Raw genomic sequence first — 16,987 nt, forward strand, 5'->3', positions numbered from 1 at the left:
ATAGCTAATATTATTGGTTGTGGCTTACCCTCCACGGCCATTCAACTGTTTCGTAGCTGAGTGTGAAACAGCAAAGGTGTCTGACTTATGAGTTGCCGAGAGAAATGATTCTATACCCAAACCCTGCCCCCAACTCTAAAAACTTCCTGCTTGATGTTCATCAATAATGAATGGCCCATCCCTGCAATACTCAGAGGGAGCTTACATTGCACTTTTGAGCAGCCGGTTAGTAATGTACAGTGGATAGAGCCATTCTTTCAAATCCCAGGGCAGTGGGTCCTTCAAGGCTAGCATTGCATTTTCAATTAGCTGCTGAGTGAATGCTTGGCATGGTATTAGTGAAGAGGCACACAATTAGCGTGTTGTTCCTTTCTGTATTGTGCTGAGAGGATCCAAGGGATTGGTGGGGGAACAGGCAAGCCAGGCATCACCGTGGATATTGAAGAAGGGGGTTACTCAAACCTCGGCATCTTCACTTGCTCGCTCTGGAATTACAGCTATTTATTACGAAGCACTCTGTGTGGCTTAGTGGAGTGTGTCTGAGGAAACACATCCGGACACCACTTAGGGTTAGTCTTTCTGAGCTCTTCACATCTCTGACTAATTATCTTCATTATCATGGAGCCCAACAGTCCCAAAAAGATACAATTTGCTGTGCCTTTATTCCAGAGTCAGATTGCACCTGAAGCAGCAGAGCAGGTAAGTGAAATTGCATGGGGTACAATTCCTGTACATAAGGTAATATGAACATGCATTCTTGTTATTAATTGAAATGTTCTTTACTGCTTGATTTTGCTGTGACTTTCAAGATATGTAAACAAGAAATAAGTTGGTTTTTATACATACTTGCATTTAAATTGCATTGGGAGAACTATTGTCTAAATTGTAGCACTTCATATGATACAAAATGAGCACCTCTGAGGGGAAAATGGCTCTGTAAGCAATTCAGGTATGGATTCATAAATCTGTTCATTTTTGCTCATTAAAATAACAGTTTCAACATTTAGAGCAACTTTTAAAAAAATTATCAAAATGAGTAACATTTTATTTAATTTTTTATAAAATAAAATGATTGATTTAGCAATAAAATTGAATCCTGAGATAGTTTCAGACTATAGGTCGAATACTTTATTTTCATATGTTTTTTATTGTGGACCCAAAACCATGATTGTAAGTTTATATAATATATTACAGCGAGGATTTGTAGCTTTTGGTACAATTTTAAAATTGTTTTGTTCAGACATTACAAACAGTATTTTAACATTTCCTAGATTCTTTGTCCGTGTCTAATATTGGTTTACATCTGTATCACCTTTCATATTCAGATTTACCTCGACTCTTGATGCAATGGCATCTCGTAGAACTGCAACTGTGAGGAGGCAAAAGCAAAGAAATTTATGAGGACATCAACCTAATCCATTAATTTCTTAAAACCTAAATTATTTTTGAATCCTGTTCCAAGTATTTGAAATAAAGTCTTAAAAATAATTATTTAATCCGTGACTCATAGTGTTTCAGGATGTTTTGACAATCTGAAGTAGATGCACCTAGACTCAGGCCAGATAAATGTAACCTTGAACATGTGTCTATCTATGCTGAATGGGATGTTGCTTCTATCTTGGACAGGATGTCATTGATAAATTTTATTCTCTATCCTACTGACATTTACTTTGGGAATTTACCCATAAATGAATATAATAAACAAATAAAGGATATTATATTCGAGGGATTCTGATAATACTATGCTCCTGTAACTCTTAAAATGAAAAATAAACTTTAGAGTTTGTAATAAGTTACATATGCTCATAAGATCCATATTTATTCTTCATTTGTTTATATGTTCTAAATATTATACTAGAAAATAAAAAGTTAACAAAATCAATTGAAATTCAAAGCTTATGCTGCTAATTTAACTCTGGTACCTGCTAGAAATAGGTTTCCAAGCTCTTCCCTATCCTGTTTAAAAATAAGGGTAACGAATCTTGAAAGCATCACCAATGTTATGAGGCTCTAAGTGAGCCACTAACATTATCAGGTCAACTCTGTACCTTCACTGTAAATTAATTTTCTGTTGTATCATTCAATTGTATATAATTATTTTTTTTTCTGTGGAAATGTAGCTTTTTGGTCAAAGAGGGTGGGTGATACTTCTATCAGACAGTTCAATTCTGTGGCTTTCTATTATTTCAAAATAAAATTAGTGAGCACCTTCCATGTGTCCTCCAGAAGTTTGCTTTTGCATGTGGGGAAAAGATGAGGATGAGACATCTTTGCAAGCTGCAGAGTAACCTGGAGCAGTGTCTAATACTCATTGATACTAGCTCACCTTTTGTCATTCACAGATCAGGAAAAGAAGACCTACACCAGCATCACTTGTGATTCTCAATGAGCATAACCCCCCAGGTAAAGAAGCATGATGTGTTTCACACTGATGGAACAGAATGGAATTGTTTGAAGAACATCAAAGTACATGTCATTACTGAAAAGTTTCAATTTAGGATTTCAGTTAGCAATGCTCTAGAAAACTAATCTATAAAATGGATCATAAACAGAATCAGAAATAAATATTACAGGAATCATCTCAAGCAACAGCCTGTATTTCCTCTAGAATGTCACGAGTGATGATATGCTATGAAATGTTTTGTTAGCACTGGCTGTCATATGTTCAGGTGTTTGTATGGAACCTGGATCACAGCTTATTAATGAGGCTGGAGGAAAGCTGTTCAATTTGGTTTCAAAGCTTAAATTACAGCCCTAGAGATGCTTATCTCTTTACAGACTAAGGTTTTTATATGGAAAAGGTTAACATGGGGTGGGCAATGACCCAGAGTTGGCTTCAGCTTTGCTGCTGATGTCATCTCTGAATAATGCAATTGACAAGTAACCAGATCAATTTTCAGCACTGCCTATTTGAGAGCCATTCTGAATGGCTAAATCCATTTGTTGAGGTTTTATTTTCCATTTCCTGTAAAAATGAAAACTGCATTATTATTCCTGATAAAAGACTATGATCTGTAATCCACAAACATTATTTACTTATTGAGCGGGGTGATTTTTAGTCTCCCATTGAAGTGCTGCTTCTGGATATACAAGTAGGATAGGAATGCTGATGGCATTAATTTGTAACCAGGCAGATCTTGGTGTTGGATTTTCTGCAGGTATAAACAATAATGGGTGGACAAAAGGAGTTTAAACAGTGGAAACATCATATGTCTAATAATAGACTGTAGTGAGTGATCTAAGAATACCAGGGTGAAATAGTCCTTGACTTTTTCAGACTCTTTTCTAATTAGACAAACGTATAAAAAGAAAGTCAACTAACAGACTGTTCATCCTTGAGCCCAAATCCAAGAACATTTTCAGGTGACGGAAAATAAGTAAGCTAATTTTTTTCTGTTGAAAACAAACAATTATAACTTGATCCTATAACTTTAGAGTGCCATTACATTTAAAATTATTTTCAAATATATTATCTCAATAAATGTTATCTTACTTATATTTGGTTAGATAAGAGGTGCAAATGATATGTAATTTTAGTTTAAAAATAAATACAAGTATGAAGACAATGAAGTCTTCTCGATTTGCGGGGGTAATTTTATAGCAATTTTCCATCACTGCCTTGCTCACAGTAGCAGACACTTCTGCAATGTCCTGAAACTTTCCTCCCCATGCCTGCCATGAGGTGTACTGCACAACTTGATTTCTAGGTGTTCTATCGCTCGGAAAGCAGTTTTCAGAGGTCTACAGGCATTGTTGCTGTTTGAACATAGTGAAGTCATGTAAGTGACCTTCATCCTCTCATTTGAACTCCCAAAATAGCACCTACATTTTCTTGAGTGCCAAATATGTGCCATTTGGATGAGGAAAGTGTTTATCAGAGAGGTGAAGTGATTTTTGTGGCTATTCCACTAGAAGTGATGGATTCCAGAGACAAATGCAGGTAATTCTGATACTGAAGCCCATACATTTCCACTGGCACTGGCTTTGAAAATATCAGTTTGCACTACATAGTGAAGGCTTTATAATGTGACTAGTCATTCAGGCCCTGTAAACAAGGAAAACCAAACAAAATAAATCCATTGTCTGTACCACTTATCTTAGTAGATTAGGGATTGTACTTAAATATCCCTAGGAATGAGATTCAGTTTTTCTCTAGAAACCTTTTTCTTGTCAGATCTCCCAATTACTAGATGGCATTGTCCCTTTCCTGTAATTGACCTCATCCTTCTCTGTTTTTTAAGCACCATTGGAGACAAATTAGATGCAAATAGCATCTCACAGAGAACTACTGTATTCTAGTAAATCACCTGTCTGCATCTTCTTCCCCCTTTATGGAAACTAGAATAGTCTACAAAGAATTAATAAGCTTTTGGCTGTGTATAGGACTTGGATAAGTGTGCATGGCAACTAGAGATTTTGGACTAGTGATGGATCTTTGTAGCAAAGCCCTTGAAAGCTTATAGTTTTCCAAATAAAAATGATCTAGCACCAAGCTTACTGGGGAAATAACTCTAAAGATAAAACAACAACAACAACAACAAAAAGAAACAAACAGCAAAAAAAGAACACTAAACCAAATCAAACTCGGATACTGGTCTTAACCAGCCATGTGATGTGATCTTGGGAAAGGGATATCTCCAAGCTTTTTTTTTTTTTTTTTTTTTTTTAGCGACGGAGTCTCACTCTGTCACCCAGGCTGGAGTGCAGTGGCACGATCTGGGCTCACTGCAAGCTCCGTCTCCTGGATTCACGCCATTCTCCTGCCTCAGCCTCCCAAGTAGCTGGGACTACAGTTGCCCGCCACCACACCCGGAGAATTTTTTGTATTTTTTTTAGTAGAGACGGGGTTTCACCGTGTTAGCCAGGATGGTCTCGATCTCCTGACCTCATGATCAGCCCGCCTCGGCCTCCCAAAGTGCTGGGATTACAGGCGTGAGCCACCGTGCCCGGCCTCCAAGCTTTATTTTCTCATCTATAAAATAGTGATCATAATGTTCTTTCTTTCAACCTCACAGGGTTGTTGTAATGATCAAAAGAGTTAACATGAACATGCCTTAAAAATTGCAAAGTGCAACACAGATTAGGTGTCATTAACTGATGTGTTTGGGAATGTAATATTTGCATGTGATATTTAAGAATGAAGATATAACAAGAAAAACAGAATCTTCATAATCTCATCTGTTCTAAATATTTCTGGACTATCCAACAGTTTCTTTTCCAAACATTATCTGAACACTCTCTATCAAACAACAAAACAAGTAACAACAAAAACCCTCATAAGTGTTAAATGACCATTTTTAAGCAACTGTTTCTCCTGTCCCCCAAAAGCAGTATGTTCTTTGAAAAACAAAAACTGGGTGTAGCTTTAAATCCTGGTAAAACTAAACAAATCTCTTCAATTCACTGAAATTGGCCAGGGAATAATTGGCTGTTCTTGGACTCACCTGTCATTAATGCTGTTTAAAATTCAAAACCCTGCAAATCTTTCTTTATTGTCAATTAATAAAGCAAAGAAAATTAAATTATTCATTATAGAAACATAATTAATAAACCATTCCAGTTCATATGACAAGATCAGTGTACTGCAATCACTGTTAAGTGAATTAGACATAGCTTGCTTTTAAAAAAATCTTTTGAAGTGTTTGCAGGAAGAGTAAATTATAGGATTATTTGAAAGAATGATTATATATATATTCTGTTTATATTTTGTAGAGGAAAAATAGAAAGATATTTCAGCATGTATATTCAGATTTTTGTTTGCTAGTTCATCTATGCTGGTCTAAACACATAGATGAGACAGGCACCTGATTAACTGTATTCTAGGAGCAGCACAATGTCCCATCAGTCCCTTTCTAACAAATAACCTAGAACTCTCAGCAGTAGAAGCACTATGTAAACAGATACTTAACGTGTTAAGGATATATCACCCTCTGACATGGGTTAGTACATCAGTTTAACTCAAAATAGTGGGAAATGAAACTGAAATTTTTAAATTGACGGCATGAGGTCTGGGAAAGTTTAATAGCAAAGGTGTTGCTTTAGGGTAGAAAAAGCAGAAACAATGTATTTGCTTCTAGGAATAACTCTCAACAGTCAGGTGGCAGTAAAAAGATACTGAAAAACTGAGATAGAGGATGTAAGGAATCGCCAAAGATCCTTATATTTCGTCTTTTTCAAATGTTTTCTGCGGCTACCAATGTAAGTGACCTTTGTAGCAAATTGCCTCTCTCTGTTTCAGTTCCTCTTCTGATTAAGGTCCTCTTTATGATAAGCTCTCTGAAGTTATACAGGAGAGCATTGTTATCTATTCTTATACTGTGTGCTGTTTGCTTTTACTTTTGTATAATCTGCAGTGAACTGGTTTGGTTCCTATATATTTTTTTTATCTAGAGACCTGCTTATGTGTAAATCCTCTCTATAGGGAAATAAACGGCAAAGACACTTTCTGTAATTTACTCCATGACATCTATAGACTGTATATTTGGCTACTAGCGTTTGAAATCTGGAGTTAGACAATAATTTCAGAAAATACCTACTTTAACCACACATCTTCATGACAGACGTATATAAACCAACCCAAGTCCCTGAGACTCGCTCCATTTTATATACCTCAGAGAAGAATCCATGATTACCCGGGGTTTTCAACTCCAGCTCTGATGATTTCAGATGTTAGAAAATAGTTTCTTGTATGAAACTTAAACATAAATTCCCCACTTTATTCTAAAATAACTCTTCACTTGTTCTCTGCAATAAAAAGTCATTTTCTCACCTTTAAAAAAATATGAATGAATGATTATTTTCTTTTATTCCCAATCTCCCTAAGGGCTTTAATAAACTCTATCCGAATTCTCCCTGTTGCTCTGCCTTTGAAGCCCAGAGCTGGACACAGTTTTCCGGTAAAAAGCCAGCCTAGACCAAGTCTTCTGAATATTAAAGTTTGTGGCATCCATTGTTTTCCATTTAGCATTAAGCAGAGACAATATGGTTACAATTATATTTAATGGGCCTGATGCCTATTAAACATGAGTGAGCTATATGAGGCCTGAAGCTAAGTGCAGATTTGGGTAAGTACCCAGGAGTTTTGACGTCATTTAAAAGCTCGTTGTATGTCTAAAATGTGGAATCTGAAACATAAGGTAAAATAGTTTTTTGAGTATAATTATTGAACTTCCTATCACAGCCAAATTTTAGGGAAATCGACTTTATCTTTGACCCGTTTAGCGTCAAATATCCTTTGAAATCAAGAATAAAAACAAAGGTTGTTCTCACATGCCTCAGGTTCCCAAAAGTTAGTTAATAGGAGACATAAGAGATATATGATACTAAATATCATACTATCTCCTTTCAAATTTGATAGCAGGTCTGGTCATTAGAGAGAACTGAGATGTCCAATTGCTTTGGCTATTCAGCTCCACAAACTGAAAAAGAAGCCACAGTTTATACTGTATGTAGCATATTACTTTCTAAATGCATTTCAGGATTCTGAAACTAAGTTAAAAAATACTGAGATTTTGAAGCCTCTAGATTGGATTCCTGATAGCTAAGGATGATAGCTAAAAAATAATGCTGGACTAAGGTTGAATTGTTCAAAACACAAGGTGACTCCAGAACTTTCTGGTGATGATTTTTTAATCCAAAAATAACAGGAAGTTTTTCAGGGTCAACAGAATGAAAGTAGAAATTTATTTCAGTATTAAGACATCACATGCACAAAATCTCTTTTCATGGAGTCCCTCTATTTTGTGAAATGAATGATTGTGTTGTCAAGAGAAAATTGGGCTCCAGGGATCATACTGAGAAGTTTCTGGGGACTCTTAAACATGAGTAAGACATTGTCAGGCCCAGATCTTGAGGTACCAGCCACCCCCAGGGACCTCCAATTAAATGTATTCAAATAAATGGTATACTGGCCCATTGTCCACATAGTTATGTTGCATTTTAAATGGTCTCATTTGAATGTGGTTGTAATTCATTTGAATCCACAATCATTGCTGATTGCTCAGCATTTATTTTGCCTTGTCTGTGTTAATGACAATATAATACAAAAAAATGGTCCAGTGTTTGAAGATCATTGAAGTGTTAGCTAGTATTAATTTTTAAGAAATTGTCAAAAAAGCCTATTTCCCTCAGCATTTATTTTTATGAGTTATTGAATGCTGAATTATGTTTTAAAAAGTTACACATGTGGCTTTCAGCGATTCATGTGCTGTACAATTAATTGACTTATTTTCCCTTAACTCTTCAGTATGTGCAGCCAAATAGCCCAATCAGTTGGAATAATTGTGAGCCAAAGATGAGGTTCCGATTCTTGATAGTGACAAGGCTTGCTACATTGTAAGTGTTAAAGTAACTAGTTCAGTCTTCAAATTAAATGAAAAACAAAAATGAAAGGGACCTGCATTTCTCATTCAAAAATGGCCCAGCTTTTTCTAATCCATATGGTGTTAGTGATTGGCAAATAGTTTTCCCAAAAAACAGTAGTAGTGGGTAAGAAAAAAAAAAGATCTATAATACCCCCTAATTCATCAGGAGAGGAATATACAATTGTGGAAGTATTATGTATCCTATATTGTAGTGTTGGTTTAACTGAGCATGCCCTGTTTGTCAATATAATTTTCGTAAAATATGAGTTCCTAAGTTTTTTTTAAAATAATCATGCTATTGATGCTTAGGTTTTTCCTAAGGTTATGAAAACATTATTGCAAATAATTGACATATTTGTGGCAAATTTGTGTTTGACTGAAAATGAAATTCATATTCCAACAGTATGTAGAAAGAAAAAAAATTTTGAGGATTGAGTATAAAAATCTTTTAGAGATATCTATCAAATACTCTTGTTGCTCAATTTTGACTCCACTCCATTTTTATTCACTTCTTTTCATACATCATCTCTGTTCTATGTTCTGTCTAACCTTTATTTATTGAAGCAGTTCTCTTATGCTGACTCTTAAGACTTAGTCTAGATTGACTCACTTGCATAAATCAGTCTGTCTTTTTCACAAACTTCTCAATTTAAATAAATTTCAGCACAAGACTCACTTAAATTGCAAAAGATTTCCCTGAATAATTTGACCCATTGTCTGGTTATGTTAGTCTAATATTCTTCTCTTAGCTTCTACTCTTAAAGCTGTTTATTGGTTTATACATCCAATTCGATTTATCGAGTCCTTATTCTAAATCCTCTGGGAACATGTGGTATAGGTAACAGGGAATATTATGTCTGGATGTACCATGATACAATTGTAATAACAGAAATCCCGGTTGCTGAAACCACAGTAAAGCTAATTCTGGCCAAAGCATAGAGGCACTTATTTATTATGCTTCCTGGTCTATAAAGCATTTGCATGACTTATTTTGATCTTTGGGCTTTACGCTATTAAGGATTGAGGTTAGAACTAAAATTTTACTATTTATTCCAACTTACTAGTAGAGTAGATGTTAAATGCCTGTGAACTATTCAAAGTCAATCCTTCAAACTTTTTTGGCACCAGCTCGGATTAAGGCACAATGTTACTCTTCTAGGGATAAAACAGGTAAATTATCAACCTACCCATATGGAGAAACTTATCTAAGACATATTTACAATCTGACACATGCATTTTTATAGTAAAACCAGTAGTATATGCCAAAAATACAAAATATATTTCATTCAGTAAAGAAGTGTCTATCACGGGGTTTTTCAAGATTAGATTAAAATGTTGTACAATACACAGACTAGATGCCTGATAAATGACAATGATTATTTTGGGGAGGCAGACGTGTAATACTTAAGAGTAGAGGCCTTGGAATCACTCATGTCTGGATATAAATCTTAGATGGCTGTTTACTGCCTGAGTTTCCTCAGAAAAATAGCTCATCCTCCTAAGGCCCAAGAAATCACATGAGGTAGTTGGGCTCATGTGTCACCAAAATGCATGTGTTTTCCCACACTGCTACGTTTCACTAAATATAGAATACATCCATTTCAAAGAACGCTAGTCTGAGTCCATTGAATAAATAGATGCCCATTTTTGTGTCTGCATAGTAGTAAACACAGATAACATAATTGTCAGTTGTTCTGAGTAACTTAACAGTTGTTCAGTTTCAAATTTGATAGAAAAAATTACTAACAGTTATTTCTAATTGCTTCTAGTTGATAGTCACATTCCACAAGATCATAAATTAGTGGACCTCTAACAATAAATCTAGCTAAGCTGTGTGCTTGATAGAAAAATGTTATTTCTAAATTTCTTTTTTTTTTTGAATTGTTCAAGAGCAAGCCCTTGAGCCTTGGGATTTTTCTGTCTTTTCTCTCATCATTTTCTAGGCATCACTTCCACTAAGTAGTTATCTGATACAGTTTCCACAATTCCAGACACAATTCCAGACAGAATTTACCAGGGGCTTAAGCAGAAATGCCCCGGGACCTGGGCAGGTGACATGGATGAGAGCCTGGGCCCTGAGAAGGACAGTAGGCTGTGATGGGGACTGTAGTCTACTTGGATAATACAAGCTCCATCCAAGGCTTTCAAATTAAACAGATAAAACCGCAAAGGACATTGAGAAAGCACTATAACAGGTTGGAACACCTAAGTGGTAAGATTGTAGAGATACTGGAAAGTATCTCCCTAAATTAGTTTCCATACTACCTGAAATCTTACCTTTTGCAGTTGTTGCTGTAACTTCTAAAACGCAAGTACTCTGAAGATATAACACATTGTCCTTGACACCTTAGAAAAATTGCCTATCTGGGGATCAGGAAGGACCTGTGAAAGCCAGAGGTAGAGGGAAAGGCATGTCCTAAAACAAATGTCCCAGCTGTGACAATCAGGAGGCTCAGAATTCACCGTCTGCCTCCCAGTCTGTGTGCTCTCTCTGCCCTCTCCATGCTCATTCGGGCCCCTTCAGATCTTCCCTAATACTTCAGGGGTTCCCAGCACATGTTGGAAAATATTACACGTGTATCTGTGAGTCTTCTCTGGGCTTGAGTAGAATACTATCTTTGAATTTAGCTCAATGACTTTATGTCATTTAGAATAATTTGATATAGTAAAAATTAGTGTTTAACAAAGCCATTTGTGAAATAAGTTGTCAAAATCCACATCATGAAAGATATATATTGACAATCTGATTAGAACACAATTATAATTTGACCCTGGAAATAATGCTGAGGAAAAAAAGGACTGTGCAAACTAAAAAGCTAGGGAATTTATAATCTTTCATATTTTTTTCATTCTCTAGCAGCAATTTTCCATCATTACGGAAAACAGTTTTCAGAATTACCCTCCTTACGTATAAATACATATTGACTTGCTTGTGAAAATAGAACTGGATGCACAACATAGAAGAATGAGAAGTTATTTTGGAATCCAATTTTTAGAATACTTTACCTCAAGGATGCAAAATCATTTCATGCTTTTTCCCCTGTCTGATGATAAATAACAGAGTATTAGAAGACATATACACAAATATTTACATGCATGAACACACATACACATGATGCACACAAAGGTAGATAACCAACTGTATGTAAAAAAAGACACCACATGGACTACTTAACCAAGTAATAAATCCATATCCACTAAGTAATCTGACTGACAAAAGAGGCCTAAACCTGCCAAAGTGTCTTGAAAAGCTTTGAAAATTCAGGTTTTAAATGGAATAAGCTAATAATAATTTTTTATGTTTCTAACATCTTGAATTTAAAAACCAATAGATTAAAAGCAAATTGTATTATTTTAAAATCCAACCTTGAATAAAAAGCATTGAAATTATTGGCATGGATTCAAGTAATGAGATTTATTAAATTAGTTTTTAAAAAGTAAACAAGAGTATTTTAAAGAATAAGTTTCATGTATTGAATATTAATAATACTTTAAGATTATATTCTCATTTGAGTAGGTTTAACATGTGCATTTTCATGATTTATGGACAGAAGTATTATAATTAGATGTAGAAATTGAGCTCTTCCAGCTACCACCTGAAAGTCAATGTCTAACTAAAAGGCATCATCCATATTTGAAGACAATTTTTCAACTATTGACTTCAGCATTTCAGTTAGTTTTATCCCCATTCTTCTAATCACTAAACCAAACAACGTTAGGATCATCTCTGGCTTCTCTCTCTCTCCTTCATGCCTTAAATATATCAGTGTCTTTTCTGTTAACTCTATTCTACAGGTTGAACCTGTCCTATGTGTTTTTATTCTTTCTGCTGTGTCTATGACACCTAGTGCTTTATTCTGAACTCACACAGTAACTTTCAGACTAGTTTGCTTTCACTTTAACACTGGGAGGCCATTTTGTGTAGGACTAAGAACCCTAACCTTAGAATCAGTGAACATGGGTTTCACTTATGGCATGAGTAAATGTCTGAGTCTTAGTTTCCTCCTCCAGGAAGCAGGGATCCTAGTAACACTGGCATTGGTTGTGTTGCTGGAATCAAGTGAGATCATGCATGTTGGCAACACTATTGATGCTAGGCACGGTCTTTGCCCATTCTGGTTTGTGTGAGAGGCTTTTGGCAGACATAATTATATGATATGTGATCGACTATGGCAGCTTTACTTTCATAATTGATTTGTCATAAGCTCTAATTTGTATCCTGTAATTACCTGCCCTAGCTTTTAATTAGTTAAGATAAGGCACCTGGAGTCTTCTCATGACTCGCTCATCTATTTCATCATAATCTACACATCATTCTCATTCCTTCTTTTGAATAAGTCAGCCATTTCCTCCACAGTCTATAGAATCTTATTACACAAATTGTTGACAACTGCACTAAAGCTGAGACTTGATTAAAAGGAAACAAACAGAAGAAAGGAAGATGATCGTTAGATTATGGTTAATGTTACCGCTTAACTTCCTCCTTTATTTTTGTGGAGGGCTCATAAAGCAGAACACAAGAACCTTGTTTATTTGCCATAGAGAACTTCCTATTGAAAATAATGTTTCAAAATGTGTAAAGATTTTCGATCAACTAGGAACAGGCTTAAGCTGGATTTGCTTCCCAAAACACTTTTAAGAATATCCACTCTTTCTTCATGAATGTTAAGCACTTCTCACCTGCCTCCAATGGTTAAAAGGTTTTCAAGAAAGAATGCCAGAGACCCACTCACCATCACATTTCAGTGAAGCAAAACAGCATGAATGATTGGGCTAAAATGGGCTATCTCAATTTCCACCACAGGTCATTTTACTTGGTGAATAGCCCAGAGTTCCTGCTTCACTTAGCCAATAAAGGACAATTTTTTACTTAAGGGTCTGGAGATGTCTGCAAATATTTTCACACTTTCTAGATCTATAGTACACAGCCATCGTTGGAATCAAGACAAACACCAGCTGTACTTTTCATTTAGACAGTTACAGAATAAGCAACATATTCAAAATATATTTTGAAACATGTTTAGGACAGAAAAGAGAAAAAAAAATGCCTCTAAGCTACAAGTCAAATAATTTAAAAAGAAAAACATACCAAAAGCAAACTTAAAGGGGGTTATAGAAATGTATCTTACTTTTGGTAGATTTATAGTTTGCAAATCCATTTGTTCTATAATATATGTCCTTACAAACTCTATCAAATGAATATTTTAAACTCCATTTTACAGAGAGAGGGTGATGGGTGAACTGTTCAAGGTCAAAAGAGCTATTTCAGTAAGTAGGTCTGTAATGTACACATAGGTTGTGTAACCAAGGTCAATGTACTTCCTACTACATTAATAACATCTTTATTTCTGTAAATAAGTAACACAACACTCTTTCTATTTTATTTGTTTTTTTCATGGAATAAAGTATAAACAAGCTCCTCTTTGTAGCTTGGCCATGTGAGATTCTGTTTGATATAATATATCCCAATATGCATTTCATCTTTATTCCAAAGTGAGTTGGTTTTGAAGTGGTAGTTCTATACTTTTTCTTTTCTTTTGTATTGATTAGTTAAGAAGACTGTTTTAGCATTGTTAATACTAGATATTTTATTCTACAAGCTAAAATTAAAAAAAAATCAGATAACCAAATAGAAAAAAATAATAAATATCATCCATTATTCCCTCTTTCGAGTTGAACCCTGTTATTTATTCATCTCTGTGTTTTCTTACATGTGTATATATATATGTATATCCATTTATTAAAATAAATCATTGTCTTTATTTAAACCATCATTAATTGCAAGGCTGAGGGACATCTGGATTCTAGTTAACTCAAAACATGACCGATTTGTGCACATACAATCCCCCTTCCTTCATGAAACATTTATGTTCCTTCCTTCATGAAACCTTTGTGCATCAAATCCCCCTTCCTTCATGAAACCTTTATGGACTACTCCAGCTAGAATGTTTTGCACCAGTAAGCGTAATACATCATGACACCATGATGCCAGCTAGCTGTAAGCCAATCATTGTGATGGTGGGCTTTGCAAAAGAGAAAAGATTTTATTCACAAGGCTGCTGGGAGAGTAAATGGGAGAACAAATCTCAAATTCATCTCCCTGAAATCAGGGCTTGGTAGTATTTATGGGATAGAAACAGGGTTGGTCTATAGTGTGGGGAAAGGTGATTGGTGGGTAGGAAAGGTGAGATAATCAGAATTCTGTCCAAGTGTAATTAATCTACATGGCTCTTCATAGGATGGATGTTCCAAAAACAGTGGCATTAGCATGATCTGAAGGTGGTGTTGTCAGCTTCCTGACATCAAAAGGTCACGTTTTGGGCAACCAGGCAGGCCAAGTTGGAGGATCGGTAATCTCGACTAATTTGAACTGGACAGGAGTTTGCCCCCTTGCTCCTGAAAAACAACTTTTAGCAACAGTTACCATAGAGACCTACACATCAGAGATATTATCTATAAGGAAGCTAATGAAAGTTTAGTTATGTATTATTTGGTTATGTGACTTTTAGCTATCTAGGTTTTAAGACCAACTAGAAGTAAGCAATTAAAAGCGAACAAGGCAGGTTAAGCTTGGTGGGCTTAATCAGGTTAGCCCTCGGTTTCAATGATTGGATCCATTAATACATTTGCTTCAGTTGATTGCCCAATGCCTTTCTGTCACCTGATAATGTCCTGAAGGAATAGATCTTGGAATTAATAAAATTTAATGTGGATGGAAAGAAGAAAGATCCATGTATATGAGGCCTTATAATTCCTCTCTGGATAGGATGGCTGCAAATAAGGCTCTGAGGATGGAGCAACCCTCACTGTGGAAGGAAAATAGAGGTCATTAAAACTAACCTGAGTGTTCCACAAGGTTTATTCTTGTCCTCGCAGTTCACGGGTACTTACACTTGCAGATGCATAACCCATTGGATTATTATGAGCTCCTACATAAAATATTTATGGGCATAATTTAAAGAGGACTTTGAAGCACAAAACACAGGCTGAACAAAGTTTTGGAATCATCTAAACAAGAATGAATTTTAGCAGAAGACTTGAGCTGGTTGTTTCACTGTCTTGGTATAGACTTGCTTTGAGGTAGGCATCACGGGTAATTAGTGACTGCAGATGCATAGACAATTTTGCATAATAATGATTTTGGGACTTCTTGAGTTTCAGAGGACAATTGAAAGACTGAGCATGTTTTGTTTAATGACCAATTTTATTCTTTTGCTCTCTTTAAATTATTCACATCTGATTTTAAAGTGTCAATAAAATAGTAATGCTGGAAAAACTGAATACGCAATCAATTTGGCTGCTTTCTTATAAGAATATAGGCGTTCAAGAGTTCAATTCAATGCCATCAAATAGTAACCATCTTTGTCCTACTGGATGGACATATACTTTCCTTCTTTGTTAACTTGGTATGTGCCCAGATAAATAGGGGCTAGGTTTTATTTTCACTTCCTTTGAGTTGTAAAATAAACATTTTATCCAGTAACTGTCCTTTTTTTTTTTTTTTTTTTTTTTTTTGAGATGGAGTCTCGCTCTGTTGCCCAGGCTGGAGTGCAGCGGCCGGATCTCAGCTCACTGCAAGCTCCGCCTCCCGGGTTTACGCCATTCTCCTGCCTCAGGCTCCCGAGTAGCTGGGACTACAGGCGCCCGCCACCTCGCCCGGCTAGTTTTTTGTATTTTTAGTAGAGACGGGGTTTCACCATGTTAGCCAGGATGGTCTCGATCTCCTGACCTTGTGATCCGCCCGTCTCGGCCTCCCAAAGTGCTGGGATTACAGGCTTGAGCCACCACCGCGCCCGGCCTACTGTCCTTAAACTATTTCCTTTGTTAGCCATAAGCTATCATTTTCAGTCAGTACTGAAAATCAAACAGTTCATTACATATCAGATGCATTTAAAATTATACAACTTCACCCCAAAATCCATTTGATGTGTTTTCTGGTAAGATTTCTATGTAAACAGAACTTAATGATTTTACGAGAAATCATTTTAGAGTGGACTTTGTACTATATCCTTCCTTTTCCTCACTTTATACACGAGGAATCTATAGAAACAACTTACTTTTACCCTACTGAATCATTTGCAGTCATATATATATAGCTTCACATTACAACATTTCAGCCGCTATGTTATTTTCTGACTGAGTCAGGTAAGATTATATTCTACGTATTTCTGTTATCTGGGTGCTTATTAACATGTGTATCATTGTGGACATATTGCTGTTATATTGCATAACAATGAACTTATAGCAGGCACCAGCTCCCTTTCCTCATTTCCATCTTAGAATGTTGATATTCTTCTTAGCATTTTTTCCTGACATACCACAACCCTCTTTCCATCAAGGTATTTTTTTTTCTTTTCAGTATTAAAATTGTTCTGTGTAGCAGCTAGAGTTTGGAATTGTCTCATTGTTTTTAGGACTGAAGGTCTACCTATCACTCCATTAAAAAATCTGAAAAACTTTAGTATGATATTCCTTATGAGAAAATAACTTTTTAAAATATGATATAAACTTGAAGCTGACATAAAATAAATTGAGAAGGAATAAAAAATGATTACCTGCTCCAAATTTTGTACTCTAAGAAATATATATAAACAGAAACAAAATAATACCAAATAATAACAACA

At 35.6% G+C, this 16,987-nt stretch overlaps 1 protein-coding gene across 2 annotated transcripts in view; it reads left to right on the top strand.

Moving 5' to 3' along the window:
* The first annotated feature begins 384 nt into the window (after positions 1–384).
* Positions 385–16,987, top strand: part of PPP1R1C (protein phosphatase 1 regulatory inhibitor subunit 1C) — a 142,600-nt gene continuing 125,997 nt past the window's right edge. For both annotated transcript variants that reach the window (XM_005573648.5, XM_074009563.1), the window contains exons 1-2: positions 385–699; positions 2,343–2,403. In XM_005573648.5, the coding sequence (XP_005573705.3) occupies positions 619–699; positions 2,343–2,403 (142 nt within the window). In that variant the 5' untranslated portion in view covers positions 385–618. The remainder of the gene's footprint in view (positions 700–2,342; positions 2,404–16,987) is intronic.

The sequence above is a fragment of the Macaca fascicularis genome, chromosome 12 (assembly GCF_037993035.2).
Source record: "Macaca fascicularis isolate 582-1 chromosome 12, T2T-MFA8v1.1".
Lineage (NCBI taxonomy): Eukaryota > Metazoa > Chordata > Mammalia > Primates > Cercopithecidae > Macaca > Macaca fascicularis.